General features: G+C 54.8%; 2 protein-coding genes across 2 annotated transcripts; both read left to right on the forward strand.

Annotated features, from left to right (window-relative positions):
• Positions 1–7,270: 7,270 nt before the first annotated feature.
• On the forward strand, positions 7,271–8,644 carry CH63R_04047 (uncharacterized protein; the record flags this gene model as incomplete). Its single annotated transcript, XM_018299022.1, has 4 exons — positions 7,271–7,333; positions 7,428–7,774; positions 8,266–8,278; positions 8,339–8,644. The coding sequence occupies 4 exons, from the start codon at positions 7,271–7,273 to the stop codon at positions 8,642–8,644; spliced, it is 729 nt and encodes a 242-aa protein (XP_018160268.1).
• A 4,636-nt stretch (positions 8,645–13,280) lies between these two features.
• CH63R_04048 (uncharacterized protein) lies at positions 13,281–14,068 on the forward strand (the record flags this gene model as incomplete). The annotated part of the gene is made up of 2 exons (XM_018299023.1): positions 13,281–13,394; positions 13,508–14,068. The coding sequence occupies 2 exons, from the start codon at positions 13,281–13,283 to the stop codon at positions 14,066–14,068; spliced, it is 675 nt and encodes a 224-aa protein (XP_018160269.1).
• Between the last annotated feature and the right edge of the window lie 2,422 nt (positions 14,069–16,490).

The raw sequence follows: 16,490 nt of genomic DNA on the forward strand, positions 1-16,490 counted from the left end.
TTTATGAGCGTTTCTAACCATCCGTAGCAACAGACGAATCGACTTTTGCTCACATACAGCTCAATCACTTCATCATGTAGTTCTCATAGCAGCCATCTCTTGCACTACTAAAGCAATTATTTTCAATCGATTTCTGAACAAAAAAACGGGAGGACACCAGCAACCCGTAACAAGATGCTTGGAGCATAGGATTTCAACTGTTTATTTCTTGACTTGCTGTAGTTGAACTAGGGTTTCATGAGACTAAATGCAGGTAACAAGTTAAATCTCTATCTTGAGGATTGAAAACTATTTCTATATTTGCCTGCATGGTCTGTTTGATATAGACTAGAGATGAAAAAGCGAGCTCTTGCAACTTGATGGGCTTTGACGGTGTTTAAGCAAATTCACAATGTATTCCACTGCTATCTCTAGGAATCCGCGGAATATGTTGAAGCTGTTACTTAGAGAAGCTTTCCAGCAGTAAGACATCCCATCACTAATATGCCCGGCTGCCCATTGGGTCCAACCTTTATTGTTGTCTCCCGCGTCAAAAAGAGGGGACAAGTCCTGGGCAGAAGGCGATGAAGACAACAGGGCTTATTAACGACTAGTCTTGTTGCCAGAGTGAACTCGGTATTATTCATGTATCGCCCTTACCCTACCAACAACATTGTATTCCATACACTAAACTTGAACTGTCCACGCCTGGAACCCTTGGCTTTGTTCTGTGGTCATCTAAGACAAGCAAGACTTTTGAAATGTTGCTGTTGTGCACGAATGTGCAGCTCAACTATGTAAAGGCGTAACGCTCAATCCTAGTACCAACAAGTGTCTATCTGTAGCCATTGCTTCGATAGGGATTGGTCCATATTGGTCAAATCGAAACCAGAGGCAACCACAACTGCTAGCAGAGAAGTGACTTGCAACCGGCTCTGAGCTTGCAAGGGCGCCTCGAGTATTGTCGGGCTTCTCATGACTGTCAGTTGCAAGATATTTGTTCACAAAGGAAGAAACATCATCAGAAACACGAACCCAATCACGGCAATGGACGAAAAGGGGCGAATCGAGTCAGAGCTCATTAACTCCCTGAATCATCCCTATCTCCTTCTCGTAGATCAATAGCACGCACAGATTTAGACCGGATCCACGCCTGGGTCCTTGCTCTCTTTTCACCCCAGAAAGGCCCGAGGACAAACTTCTGCCATCTGATGGCAAAAAGAAACATGCCCTCCTTGTACGTCGGACCACCGGTTTCATATGGTGAACTAACCACTCCAATTTCAACCCATCGACTCCTTCAGCTGTAGGAACACTCCCCCTCACCGACCATATGATCTTCCACTACATCCAAACGTCGGCCGATGTTCTTTATTTCACTAGTTGCACATCACCGTCCATTCCCCCAAAGAAAAACTCCGAGAACCCACATTGTCGACCTCCCATCAATATCTTTCAAACATATGCCCCTTTTTCTAATCAAGAACGCCCCTCAAAACCAACGAAAACAGGTCCACATCAACATCTCGCAATGCACTCCACATCCCGTCAGCGAGAACCCATGATCCCCGTCTTCCTGCACATCTCCACAAGATACCTCATCCCCGCTTGCCTGGTCCGTTGAACATCATGTATCCTCCCGCCCCCTTCCATACCAGACTCCGTTTAATCTCTTCTACTACGGACTTGTCCTGCCTCAAACGAAACACGCCAACGTGTCGAATTACGTGGGCGGGCTCGCCGGCCACGCATTTGCACACGCAACAGACTTTCAAGGGATCGATACTTGTGGCGGGTGGCCTGCCCGCGATCCGACATGTCTCTCCTTCAACGGTTGATCACCAAACCACGCCGTATCAGAGCCCTGACGACATCGGGCTGGAGCCAATGGTGGGAAGGCGAAAGCCCAAAGCGCCATGACCTCGGAACTTCTCACACACTCTCACAGCTTAATTCTCAGATATAGCAGGCAGGACGTCCGGTCACACGAGACAATCACCGCCGCCGCGCGTCCAGCCTCCACCGTTGGACAAGGCCGAACCACATCGAACCCCAATTTCACTCAGCGCTCAAGCGAGAGCGGCCTTCCATGCCTAGAGTGATTCCCAATGTCGACCAATCTATATGCTTCAGCTAGTCCTGCGCAACTCATCTCTCGAACCCACCGCGAAACTCACCTTGACCCGGGAGCCTGGGGGACATCAATCTTGGGGAAGCGCCAGAAACCCTCCGGTTCCGCCGTCCCGGTCCATGTCACGCTTCTGAGGCCCCAGATACCGTCCGTCCACGGTCAGTATCCCATGAACCCTGCTACCTCTCATCTCATCTCAATCGTCGCTCAACCCTCCCCCTTGCTACTCAATTCATATCTCCACGTCTTACTAAACGTCCTTTAGACAAGCGAACGGCACTTGGATCCCCGACCGAATTTGAACCACGTCGACAGCTTGGAGAAAGGCAGATAGGCACACGTCCTCGTTAGAGCCATGCCCTCAACGGTCTCCCACGCGAGCTCATGAGCGGCCCCACCGCACTACCCTCGCCTAGCGTACTGCGTATGTATGTCTTGTCTTCCTGTAACACACCAAAAGCGCAGATATTCCCTGCCGGCCCTGAGACGAGCTTCAACGGCTCGCACCACGTCCTTGCACCTGTGTTTCCATCAGCATGAACCTGGTATCATTAGTCTCTGTCAGACTGTATTGCACACCAGGGAGGCAGATACACGTACAACCTCCTGCAGGAATGCCATCAAATACAAACAACCTCACTCCGGCGGACAGCTCAAACCACTCTAACCCACAACGTGTTACCCACGCAAGCTCCGACTTGCGTACACCTTGGTACCAGTGACCGCCGTCCTTACCACGGTCCTACTCAGCGCCTCCGCCTCTTGACCGGTCCCATAATTCCTGTATGCCCTCCACCGTGTCCTCTTGTTTCTTCCTCACACAACGTCTGCCCGGTCAGCCACCTAATCGTCCTTCCGTCCCCAAATTTAACTCACACAACAGATCCTCCGCCCATCTCATCTCATGCCACACCTTGGGCCACCCTGCCCGTCTGTCGATCCGTTTGAGGCCCCCCTTCTGTTCTCCGGCGACGCCCCTCCAAGGGCTGACACAAGATTGGTGGTCCCCTGGTCCGGTGCAAGAACAGCCGGGAAGCTCTCATCATCCGTCATCCAGTGTCAAACATTCGCAACGTAGGACCCATAGGCAAGTGGTAACTAAATCCACACCATGGCTCGGAGTTTCAACGCGAAAACCGACGGTCAGCACCCTGTACCAGATACTACGGTCCTTCCCCCGCCCTCGCACACACGCAAACACTTACACGAATACCATCATCTATCTCTCGCAGATCCAGAGAGTCTTGCGAGAACCACAAAACCACACAAAGCCATCTATCCCCAATGAGGCAGCATTTGGAAGAAGATCAGACCAGTCAACCAAACCCAAAGGGGCAGCAATAACACACCCCTTACACGGACGGCGAGATACATACACTATATCGTGATACTCGACTCCCAACGTCTACCTTGTCCTACCTCCCCGTACACTCGGATACTTCGAGTCTATCTCTGCTAAGACCGCACCCAGTACCCCCCTGGAGTTTCAAGACCTTCATTCCATCAACCCTACCTTCCCTTGACACCACCTTGAGCTTACCTCACATCAACCTCGCAGCACCATACCTTGCCGTTGAACCAACCATTCACCAGTGACAACCCCGCAGGGCCAGTGCATTAACGAGCAATACCGATACTAGCCCCGCATGTATCCTCCTCCTCTTCCTCCTGCCCTCCTCCGATCCTCCCATGTTGCCCGCTCTGTTTCCATGTGAATCCCGGATCGAACACCACCGGACCGAGTTGTCCGTGCGCCCATGCGGCGCGGACGGACGGTTGACGGACGAGGGTCCGAACGAGTTGCCCGATACCATGTGCCGAGCGGATCCAGTTGTGCCCCCCCCTTGTTGGCATCCATGCTAAATCTCTTCACGCCCCTCTGAAAACGGGCGGCCCAAGGTGAGCAGTCAGGTGTAACCTCTCACCGACATGTACAACGTCGTCCCCCGCCCGAGTATCCTCGGGTTTTGCCCTTCCAACCTCTGGTCAACTGTCAAATCTCAAGTCGCCTGGCTCGTTAGCCACGTCCACATGCCCTCCCGGCTTACTAGCTTCCCATGCTCCCCGGCTCGATAACGCATGTTCAACTATCGCTGCAAAGCTGACGAAAACACTAGGGTCAGTCGCCAAAGAAGGACCTGGCCGCAGACGGTTGTTCCCCTTGTTTGTGAGCCCCCCCCTGTTCTGCATCTGCCCTCCATCAGGAATCTCGCAGACCTAGTCCTTTGCGCTCAACACACCGCGGGCTGCCTCAACCTGTGAGTAGCTTGGAACAGTTCTCCTCTCTCTCGTTCTGTCGTGTTGCTTTGCGACGTGCGCGTTCGTCCTGTCGTCGTCGCTTCTAGTCATCTGTCGTGTAAGCAGGCAGCTTCCCACGCGGCACGTGTCGTTGAAGAAGGGCACACTAGGGATGCCCCGTACCGCTCGATGCGAATCTCACGTCAGATCATGAGGCTCTGCATGAGCGCAGGAGCGCACTCCAATGATACATTCACGTGGAAAGACGCCATTATCAGGGGGTTGTTTCTGTCCAAGGGGTGATGGCAGGCCGGATATCACAAGATGATAGCAGCATGTCCTTCTGGAAGAGTTAGGGGCACCAGCATCCAGGCAGTCGGCGTCGATCGAGACCGCCGCGCGATCCTGGTCCCTCCCCGCCCTCAATGCAGATGGCTCCTTAGAAGGCGAAACCCCCGAACAAGGAGCATCTAGCTGCGGTTCGCATATTTCCGCCAAGACTGTGCCGTTGGAAGGATGGTTATTACAGCGGTTGCTGACTTGCCTTCCCGCGTCGCTAGCAACCATCGTGACCACTAGCGATGTGGTTCGGCACGGGCGATCGCGACCGTGTCACGATGAAGCTGTATCTTGGGGTGTCACAACGGCGCGCAAACGAACATAGGACGAGGGCTGCATGAGCAAGCATCAGATCCGACCTGTCTCGAAGCAACCACCTGGAGACCAAAAAAAAAGAAGAAAAAAAGAAAGAAGAACTGCAATGGAGAGGGTAAGCTGCAATCACTGGAAGCGACGGGTCAAATCTCACCTGTAGTGACGTGGCAGATCATGGCACAGGGGCCCTTGGTACTTCAACATCGTCTTCATCATCAGCAGACTACCTCGATGGGTACTGAACACCGGAGGTTGCCAGAAGCAGAACGTCGTAGTACACCATGTGCCGTTGCCTGTTCAACTAGGTTGCCTGAGAAGGAGAGGTGCAGTAAAGGCCCCGGTCATGAAAGCTCGGCCCAGCGTTACAAAAAGCAGTGGTCGCATGTGACAGCTCACAAGGAGGGGCCATCGACCTTGTTGCTGGTATGCGCGAGGCAGACAAGGTGCGATTCTTCTGTGTAGGAGAGATGGAGACGCCAACCTGGCATTGGACATCTAGGATGAAGTGAAGCAAGCGTCCTCAGGTGACCGGGCACTATGGAATCCTCCTTTGTCAACACGAGACGCGGGGTCCATGCGGGTTGGCAGTAGACTGAGCTGACAGCTCATGTCGTACAACTAGAAGAGAGGAACGCGTGATTCGGTGAAGGTACAGATACCGTCCGCCTCACCGACTCACACTGAACCCCCCCACATCTGGTCAGTGAGAGCGCTGACGAAACGCTGTTAATAGCTTGACCAGCAGAGGGGATCCCGTCATGCTGGAGTAAACGTGCAGGCTGCATGGGGTGAGGAAAGCAGTGAGGCGGAGGATTTGTGAGGAGGGGCTTGGGAGGAACGTCGGTAAGCGGGCGGTGTCTGCACGGCGCAGCAGGCATCGAGTAAAACCATCAGCGGCCGTATTGGGACACCTGCACATTCCAAGAGTCACAGGCGTAACATTGTGTCTCGAGCGCCCACTCAGACTCAACTCCCACCCCCTCGTGGTGGTCTCTTCATCACAAACCAAGTTTTGATACGACATGTCGAAAAGCCCCGATGGCACCTTGGTTGCCAGCGAGGCAGCGTCAAGGGGCCCGGCCCGGGCAGGGTGTGTGAGTGGTGCGAGCCGAGTACCGATCTCAGTATCTCGACGCCCGGAGACACTAACCGGCGTCTGTTGCCTGATTCAGATGTTGTTTCTGCAAAGGAGGGGAATTTGTGACGGAAGAGGTGCGCTTCGCGAAAAATCAGGGGCCTGATGTAAGGAGACAGTTTGCAGCATTGTGGCGATTAGTGAGACGCGGCAGTTTGATCCGGATGGTCAAGCCCTTTCTTCTGCGGGTGATGGCGGTGTCAGACCGACGGACGGGATTGATAGTGGCGGGAATGGTGAGAACGGCTGGAATGGCCGCGGGATAATAGGGGCCAGACAGATGATGTCGGTTCGAGGCGTTATATGAGGTTATCGTGAATCTTACTCGACACCATGGCGGCCTCATGCTTCGGCTGACAGAGTTCCAGGCCGAAACAGGGCGCAGAGGCGAAATGCGCACCCAGCCTGGAGGAACAAGATGAGGAAGGCAGATGCTGAGGGGCAGCGAGCGCCTTGTCTTGCGCCCGCAGGCCAGAGCCAGCGCCTTGAGGCGTAATTGACGCGCTCGAGACAGATAGGTATTTATGGTACGGTTCCCGAACTGTCACCATCTCCACAGCAGGGGATGACTCTTCGTCCTAAGACGAAAGCTCGACAGTAGGTGCGGCGTGTGTACGCCTTGTGCCTGGGCAGAGAGAGAGGCGTCGACGACATATGCCCGTGGCGTAGTGAGATTGCATGCAATATGCAATGGGCCATGCCATGCTATGCCATGCCATGCCATCCCATAAACGGGGTTCGTGCGCGTCGTGCTCGGCGGTCGAGTGATTCGTGTAAGACGAAGACGAAGACGGGACGGGATGGGATGGGACGAGATGGGATTGGACAGGATGTTGCAGGCGGCTGCAGACTCGCAGTCAGCAGGCACTTTCCATACAATGATGGCGATGCGCCGCGACCTCTGGGGGTTCTTTCTTCGTCTTCTTCTTCTCTCGGTCTGATGAGGTACTCCAAAGCTTGAGTGGTAGCGCTGATGTCAAGCAGGCGAACCAACTCTTTGGACTCTTACAGCACAACCAAAAAGAGGCGGCAGCATTCCCATTCCAGATACAGATACATCCGGGCAAGAAGCGGCGCGCCGTCAAACGGTGACACGACAAGGGATCTTGTATTTCAAACCCCAAATTCTTAACATGACCAAGCGCGCACGTCTCGCAAGAGAACAGCAACAGCTCCGCACCTCAGTTCCGCAACGCGTACCCTGAGCGAGCGTCCTCGAGACTCGAGGTACAGTGAGGTACATCTCTACTACACCACCGACTTGCACAGAGCCTTGCCTTGTGCTCATAGGCCGCCGACGGTAGAATGTATAAGCTCTTCAGCATCCAGAGTGGCCGCGACCACATCGACCTCTTGGAAAACACCGCTCGCGCAACGCATTACCAGGCGAGCAAAAAGCAAGAAAACGTAACAGACAAAGAACCTCACCTCATACGGGACTGCCGCCGGGCGCGGCCAACGCTTCCAAGTGACCGCACCACCACAGCTTGCGCAGTGCTTGGACCAAATCAAGCAAGGTTGGAGGAATACGACGCCGACATGAGTAGCGCCAGACGCTATGCCGCTCTAAGCATCCGGATTCATCCAGTGTCCATCATGAGCCCACGAGTTGACGAGCCCCCGAGAGACCAAAAGAGGTAGCAGATAACGGCGCTGCGCCGTGAGATGCGGTCGATGGGATCCTCGGCCAACCCAAAATCATCCCAGCCGCAGCCGCAGCCGCACGTCGCTTACTCCACCGTCCTCAAACGCTGCACGCTTACCGTTTTCAGACATGGGCATGGTTATGAGAAGCTGCCGATGATGGAGACGGGCATTTGCTGTGGGAAAGCCCTGGAATGACGAGTTGTCGTGTACAAGGAGTTAAGGGGGGGGAGGGGGCGCACCGTATTGGGGTTTCCACAATCAATAACAGAAAATAAAGCATCAGATATGATGTGCCCCTCATTCAGTACATCGTATACCGAAGGGGAGAGGAGAGCACAAATAGCCAGTTAGCAGGGGGGGGAAGGAGGCCATAAATGCCAAGCGAGAGAGAGAGAAAGAGAGAGGGAGGGCAAAATGACGGCGGCAGTCCCGAGGAAGAGGGCCGCCTGCGGAGTGATCTGCGCGACTGACCGGGATCCAGGTCCGGAGCTGAGGTACGCCGAGTTGATTTGATGGGGAGTAATCCGTCGAGACGTTGGATGGAAGCTTTCTAGAAGGATTCAACCTTTGGGTGGCGTGCTCGCCGTTTGATGGCCACAAGGGATATCGTGACTGAGCAGCCCGAGGACTCCCAGTACGTGCATGCCCTCGTCCCCCCCGAGTGTTCGTGCGAGGGACGCAGCTTTCCTCCTCCTCCCTCCAATCTTTGCCGCTTAGGCGCCTGGGCAGTCCATGTCATTGCCGAGCGACAAAGCAGCCCTCTGCCTGTCAAGGCCCCCTCACCATGGCTGGGATACTCCTGCGGTGGTGTTGGAAGGTTGGAACGACGACCATCCCCCCTCCCTCGACCTACGATGTAGTGATGCGAGCGAGGCTGAGGGTACATCGTAGAGTAATCGATGGGCATACGGAGCCTGCGCCGACATGCCCAGGGAGATTCGCTGCTCGGGGCGCTTGTCAAGCGTCAGGCACAAGATCAGCAACTCCGACCAACAAGCTGCTTCCCAGCTCACAGAACACACCATCCCTGCCGACCCATCCTCCCAGCCGACGAGCTTTTGGCACACCCGTCCATAAGAGGGGACGCTCACACAAGAGAAACCGTCGAGCGACAATGGGGACGGGTGCGCGGACGCGGCGCGACGCGGTTACACCGTGTTGTTTATTGAGTCAGTAGGTACCAAGGAATTACACCCATGGTTTATAGCGATGCTTGGAGCCCCCGCGAAACCTGGTCCCGGTCGTTGTCATCGCGAGGTTGCAAGCAGAGCCCAGCCATCAAAACCCCGCCGCCGTCGCCGGTCACTCCCATTATCCCACAGTCATAACAGGTGCCGAATTATGGTCCATTCCGGCTTTGTGTTTGCAGAGTCGCATTGAGATCGCTGAGGAGCCACCGATTGCACTCTACGCGAGACGTGCAGGCGCCAGCATCTATTCCTGGACGCTGCAAGCCGGCCGATGAAGTGGTCCTGAGGTCCGTCACGGAGGTTTTGTCGCTGTTTGTCGGCGGTGCCGTGCCGCGCGACTCCGAGATCCTGCGCCACAACAACAGCGAAAATCAAGAGTGAGACGCGAACTGGCGGCCGTGGGTGCGAGTGCCATATGTTCTCTCGAAACGCCTCCTCGGAGAGCATCCGCGAATGCTTGGCCGTAACACCAGCGCGCCAAATCGGCGGTGGTCGGTTTGTGGATTGAAGCCTTGAACCATGCAAATCCTAAGTGAGAACGGTCGATGGCGTGCCGGGTTCGCCTGCGTTTGGTCTTCCGCCTCCAGGTCTGAACGAACCCCAGAGTACCTACCAACTACAATGGCGCATTGGTCCTCGGGCCAGGACAGAACCATCACGCAAAACCTCGTAGGACGACCACTTGGCGGCAGGCCGGAGCAGGGAAAACTTCAAAGATCAGTATTACTCACCAATCTGCTTGTCCGGCGCAATGAATTCTAGATGAGGGAATGACAGGCACAACTCAGGTCGACCTCCGACAAAGGATGGTCCGAAAGTGGACCACAAGCTTGTGTCCGTGAGCCAGTCCCTCATGTACGAATGCACCGTCCAACCGTCATGATGATGAGCCGATGAAACAGCTTCATGGCCATCATAATTCCCCGTCCCAGAGACAACAGAGAAACTAGTCAGGCAACTGTGGCCAGTATGTGATCGCAATATGCCAGGCCCCCACAACACAGTTGAATCCCTTCAACCGTTCGACGGGGAGGTCGCCAAGTTGCGCCGCGCCACCCTTGCCCAAACGCCGAACGATGTGTACCTGTAGCGAGGGTCCATGTATGGCCATTGAATAGAGTTTCGCCATGGAAAAACGGAACGTCACTTGAAGGCCAAAAGGTTGTTTGGGGAAATACAGTGCAGATCCGATGAGGAGTGGAAAAGGAGGGAGAGGGAACTGGCATGCTAATACGGATGCTCTGTGCTAAGTTACTGTACCTGTACAGTACGTGGCCAAGGCGGTCTCTCTTGAGACCGTACAGGGCTGTCTGTACAGAGTGGCAGTGATGCCAACAGTCGGACCCCCCAGAACAACCCGAGACGAACTCCAGACTAAACACGCAGGGGTTGATCTTGTGGGTGTTGTGACAGGCTGTCGCCTCATTTCGAGTCCTAATCGGGCAAGTAAGCCATTCAAAAGAAAAGACACAAACAATGACGGACACGGAAGAAACGTCCATTCTTCCATGTCCATGTTCACTCTCGCCTGCCGAAATTGAATGGATCGAAGGATTAGAATAGGACCGAGATGCATATGTGTTGCTCTTATTTTTTGTGCCCAAAACACGCCGGCCGCCAAGAATGGAGGCTTTCGAGCGGACCGTCCACGTTCGCGTCCTGCTACTGTGAACTCGGAGACTCGGATTGACCCGCACGAATCGAGGGTTAAGCAAAGCAGCCAAGGCCAATGCTTCTACAGGATCCACGTTGGCTCATGTCTTCTATCCTATGAGAATGTGAAGGAGAGATGTCGCTCGATCAGATGCGTCGGGCTGCTGCACTGTTGTGGGCGGAAGAGCAGGTGTTCAGGTGACGATCGAATTCCAAGATGTCTGCTGTCGTGCCTGCAGGACTTATGCAACTGGCTTCCTTCACCCCAGAGGATCCTCTCACAATTTCCACTACCCGAGGTGTCCGTAGGTGAGAAATCGCAATGGTCTGGCAACCGTTACAAGCGTCTCGCTTTTGGAGAAATTGCTTGCTTGTTGATTACGATGTGTGTCTCGTTGCATTTTGCAACGCCACTTTGCCGACAGCAACCCCCAACCCCTCCCCCACAAGTTTCTCCTCATCCTGGTTACAGCGACGGCCTTGTGGTAGACCCTTGAGGCGAGGCCGGCATCGCCATGGCATCTTGTGCTTGACATAGTGGAAGGTGGAAACGGAGAGAAGACATATGCCCCAGCAATCATGACTCTTCTTTGTTCGAGGACCCGTCAAGGGACCATGTCTCGCCGGAACAAACTGGCAGGGACCAATTCATTTGATATTTCCGGTAGTTCAGCTGGAAGCACCGCGTTATGGATTGGTTTGGTTCAGCGACTTCGCTTTGCACTGCGGTGCGTTCCGAGGGGGAGCAACCCCCCCCCCCCCCCCCCCCCCGGGACGAGCACATCAGGACTGCAACATTGTGAGGATATGGCGGCAACTGTATCGTCTTAGTACTGTTTGTCTACGGCAAGGGTTTCCTATAACAGGCCACCGATCAGAGACATGCAACGAGTCTGCAGCCAGCGCGTCGGTCAAAGTGAAGGCGTCGCATCGAGAGGGCGAATGTGTTGGGGTGCAGTGAGAATCTCGGAGGACTGCACGATGACGGGACGACGTGGATGCGCAGACAAGGCGTGCGTTGCAATATCAGTCACTTCCGATGTGCGACGAGGCAGCTGCATATGCCATTGCAACACTGGCCTGCGCGGGGTTAGGTGGGTTGACCCGCTGTGAGGTAACACCAGCTCCCACTGTCACGCCGTGAGGCAGAGCGTGGCCCCCGTCCTTCGCAGTTCGGAGTAAGCAAGTGACGGGCCCTGCCGCAGTTGATGTATGTGAGTTTGCGTCCGTTCTGTACAACCTGTCAACTTCGGCCAGACAAAGTAACAGGGCTAATCTCGTCAGCCGCAGCCCCAAGACCACCGTATACGTTGACATGCCAATTCGAAACCGTAAGAATACTAATAATATGTGTGAGAGTGCCTTCATGGTATTGTCTCTCACGCCCTCACTCGCCAAATGTACGGCGGCATCCCGATAGGCTGACTAGGTTTGCTCCATCCAGCCCCTCTCTCACAATGGGTGCAGCGACGCATGAGCAAGGTCATCCCCGCACGCACACCAGCGATTGCGAGGGAGGCAACGTGTGCCGTGTGGCCGGGCGGGCAGCGGAGATCAGAATGGTTGGCGTTTCTTCTTGCAGCATTAAAGCGTTGGCTCAAACGATTGTGGGCGGGTTGGACAATGCATGCTGGTGCTCTCCGTACGTCGTGGGTCGTGAGTCGTGAGTCGTGGGATATCATGTCGGCAGGTTCGGGGACCACGTCTGCACACTATCGGGCATGGCATGACATGACGACGTCGCCACATCGCGGAGGGTTGGGTGTTGGAGAAGACGTTAAAGTCGGGTAAACAGAGAAAAGCGGAACCTACGTGGTTATAGGACGCGATAGTCGACAGCAAAAATGAGCCTATTTCCAGTACGGGGTTTCGGCCGGGCGGATAGAGTACTCTGTAACAGGAAACAAGTGGTGTTGACGACGCTGGTCTCGGACCGTTTTCGTTGGTTTTGCGTCATTGGGCTCCGAGAAAAGCATTCAAGTGCCCTGTCAACGTTGAGTGGACTGGGATGCATTGTACAGAGTACCGATGTTTTGTCCATGTTGTCGGGTTGTAGTGAGGCTCAGTTGGTGAGCATACGGATCCATGGAAGGGGCAAGGGAGGAACCTGGGAAATTTGTCAGGTACGGATACACACCATGCAACCCACTTCGCTGGAGGAAAGCACCTGTCCCTGACTGAACCGCTCCTTCTTCCCATGAGGGATCATAGGCCATGCCCCCAACCTGCCAGCTGCCTCTCATAACCTTCCTCCTTTTTCTCTCCCTTTTGTCTTACAGTTCCTTGACTCGACTGCCCTCGCTCCCACAGGAGGACGGGACGCAGGACGGGACGCAGAGAAAAGGGGCAAGATCAATAGATGACGGGCATTTGGCTAGGCTATTGCTGGAAGTTGCCCTCCGGACAAGCGGCCAACAGACAGACAGGCCACCAACATGACCGGAGGCACAGGTCGGCACAAGACACAACGCAGCCCGAGGGATTTGAACCAACCGTCAGGATGACCCGACCCAGTGCAGAGTGGGAATAGGCCAACCCTGATATCAAAAATAGTACCGAGAAAAGGAACATCCCCCCAAAATGAATGATATCCCGGTGCTACCATGGTGGATGCTTCAGGCCGCGAGGAGCGTTGAACAAGAGTACGGCAACAATGGGATCGATGGTAAAGAGGAACAAAGCTCGGCAACCGCCTACCAACTTAGAGAACGCAAAGGTGGGAAACACCCACCGTCAACTCACGGCGGATAAAGAGACGGGTGTCGAGGTCTGCCTGGCCAAAACAACCATACATACATGACAAGCGCGGTAGAGATTGAGAGAGAGGACAGGGGGAAGGGGAGAGACTGGACCCAGGACCATGGATGACAATGCCGACAGCGACTCCTCAACCCGGAGGCAGCCTGTGCTATTCACACCAGCAAGACGAGCAGACAGGAGCAAGAAGACTGGCAAGCATGCTCGTGCGTGCCGATCGCTCACCGCATGACCGCGCCGGAGCAAGACGTTGCATATCCACAGCAGATTGCTATTGCACCCTTCGACTCTCTTATCAAACATGGCGAATGCGGGAAAGAACCTCTTGGGTCCGCGGTCCGCAGTCCGCAGTCCGCAGGCAGTCATAACGCCATGGTGTCGAGGAGTGTCCGTGTTTGTGTCTGTGTCTCCGGGCTCGGTGTTGTGTCTATGGCACTGATTCGGCCCGCACGAAACGCCCATGCTGACATTGGCTTGCAGCAAAAACAGAACCACTCAGAGTCGGCTGAAATTGAGATTGTCTCAACGACACACGCCTGCACCAAGCCATGCTGGCGGCTTCCCAAATCACTGTTTAGCCGGCGAGATATCGGCGTGCCACCCAAACAGCTCGCAAGGGGCATGGGAGGATCAGCAGCATCAAAAGGTGGTGCGCCCTTGTTGGTTCCTTCGACAGAGTGCTAGCCCGAGTGGGGAACCAGAGGGCCACGGAGTCAGGCAAAGAGAAAAGAGACACCGCGCAAAACGTGTCAGGGGTTGGCAGTCCAAAAAGAAAAGCTTGGCTTTCGCAACGGCGCATGCCAAAAGTGCCCCTTGGGACCCGGCCAAATCGTGATATCAGGGATGCCAATAATCTGCGCTATGAAACAGCGAGGGCGGCGAGCTTTACTCTTCTGCGTAGGCCGATTGGAAACAGAAGGGATCAGTGCCTGCACCAATTTTCATTCTTTCCCCCCCTTCTTGGAAACGAAAATCCGAGTGTGCGCGGCCGCGGTGTGGTGCGGCTGCGGCTGATGATGCGAGGTCCCTGCCCTGTCGTACCAAGTAAAAGACACGACAATGAGTATCTCCCCAGGGGTTTTAGTCATCAGTCCTGCTGCACCAAAATAACCCCAACCCACCTTCCCTAATAGAGGCTAGTAGTCCAGGACCTAGGGCAGGGCAGTGCAAGAGCAAGGGTGTTGTTGACAACGACAGACAATGGTGGGTTTCCTTGCAACATTGCTAGCGACAATGGCCGGTGTGTCGTTCAGTTATGATACCCAGTATGTACAGTTTGAGAATTGGCGGAAGCGAGGTGGCGGACAAGCGGGCTTGCTGCAGCACTACATTTGCTCAAACTTGCCTTGGGCTCTCGCGAATAAGCACAAGGCTTGGTACGGCAAGTCGGCATCGTGAGGAATGGGGCTTTCCCCCTTCCCGTTACAGCCAGATGACACCATGGCCGCAAGGCAAACGTCGAAGCGAGCGAAAGTCGAACGGTACGAGGTCAAGTGATATGCCGGCTACACAAATTTTGCCAATCTCTCCTCGGTTGGCTTTCCGAGACACTGAAAGAATCGCGAACAGAGCAGAAGAAACAAGGACACCGCGTCGTCCTTCCGCTGGCCAACGCTCGACTGTACTAGACAAACCTCACCATCCCCGCGGTATTTCTGCCTTAGGAGGTTTGTTTCTCTAGGCGTTGTTCTTGGCAACGGGTGAATGAAACGGGCTTGCTGTTGTCGACGTGAGCAAATTGTCCGGTGGCTGCAAACCATTTCATCATCACAGTCAGACAATAACTTCCCGGGCGACTTTTGCGCGACCAGGGGCTGCTACCAAGGTCTTCGCCTGTCCATAAATGTTGGAAGCGTTCTGATATCCAAAGGGGGGGCCCGTGGCATTGTGTTTTTGTTGGTTGGCAGCCGATGAGAATTGATGAGTCCGTATTCGCGGGCTTTGCGAAACCCCATGTCTCTTTTTAGGCTCCAGCATTTCCACTGTTGCGGTTGGTAGATTTCGGCGGTACAGCCTGGGAACGCCGGAGGGCATGTGCATTTTCTTGTCAGCAACAAGGGACAGGCACGTGTGCTTTTGATCCCCACACCCTGACCTGAGATGCGGTGGGATTGGGAAAGGGGTTGCGAGGTGGTGCTACAGGCTACCGTACTCCGTGCCGTGGCAAGAAATGTTGTTGAATTGGACTAAATCAAACACGACAAACCATGTCGGAGAAGAGAAAGCAGACTCCGCTTAGGGCAGCGCCAATGGCTCGGGACAAGCGCCGAGCCGCCGAGCGAATACTCGCAATGCGAGGCAGCAACAGAGGAAATGAAGAGGGGCGCATTTCGGTGTTCAGGTGCGTAGAACTGATTTTGGGACGATGGCTGGGCCGTCCATTGACTCAAGTCAATTGAGGCAAGGGACTTGAGGGTAAAGGGGCGTGTGCCGGGAGAGCGTCCAGACGGTCGATGTTGCTCCTCGAACGATTCCATCGACATCGTAAGGGTTGATTGTGGTCGGCCCAAGTGCATGCTTTCAACAGACTTTGCAGCAACGGCCACCCCCCTCCCCCTCCAGATGCCAGCGAGTGAAATCTGGAGCGGTCCAAAGGAAGACGAGTGATGAGCGATGACCCTTGGGAGCGAGAAGCGTGCCAGTTCCTCGCTGTGTCATGGCCCGGCTCAAGCACCTGAAAAGGGTCATTCGTGACCGACACCCTCCAAGTCGAGCCTGGCAGGTTGACCGTTGGCATGTGAGCGAATTTGGGGGTTCGCTTCTACACAAACGGGACAACCGGCGGTGACAATACGTGTCGAGGCAGCGGAGCAACATGGCATATGCATAGCATTGGCGCGACCCCGGCTGAGGGGGCAAGCGATGAGGTCGGTGGGAGACACCACTAACTGGATGGCCATCATGGCTCGCTCATGATACCTTCCCGTTCCTCTCTGGCCTAAAGGGGCGTCCTCTCGCATGCGGATGCTTTGGAACCTCTAGGGAATGTACTGTTGGTGCAGACGGGCAGAGGGGGAAGGGGAGATTTGTTAACGTCCAATTCGTCATAACGGGGGAGGGCGGGGTGAGGGGGACGTGGTTGTTTGGGATGGCTCCTCGTGACCCC

This window comes from Colletotrichum higginsianum, chromosome 3 (genome assembly GCF_001672515.1).
Source record: "Colletotrichum higginsianum IMI 349063 chromosome 3, whole genome shotgun sequence".
In the NCBI taxonomy this organism is placed as follows: Eukaryota; Fungi; Ascomycota; class Sordariomycetes; order Glomerellales; family Glomerellaceae; genus Colletotrichum; species Colletotrichum higginsianum.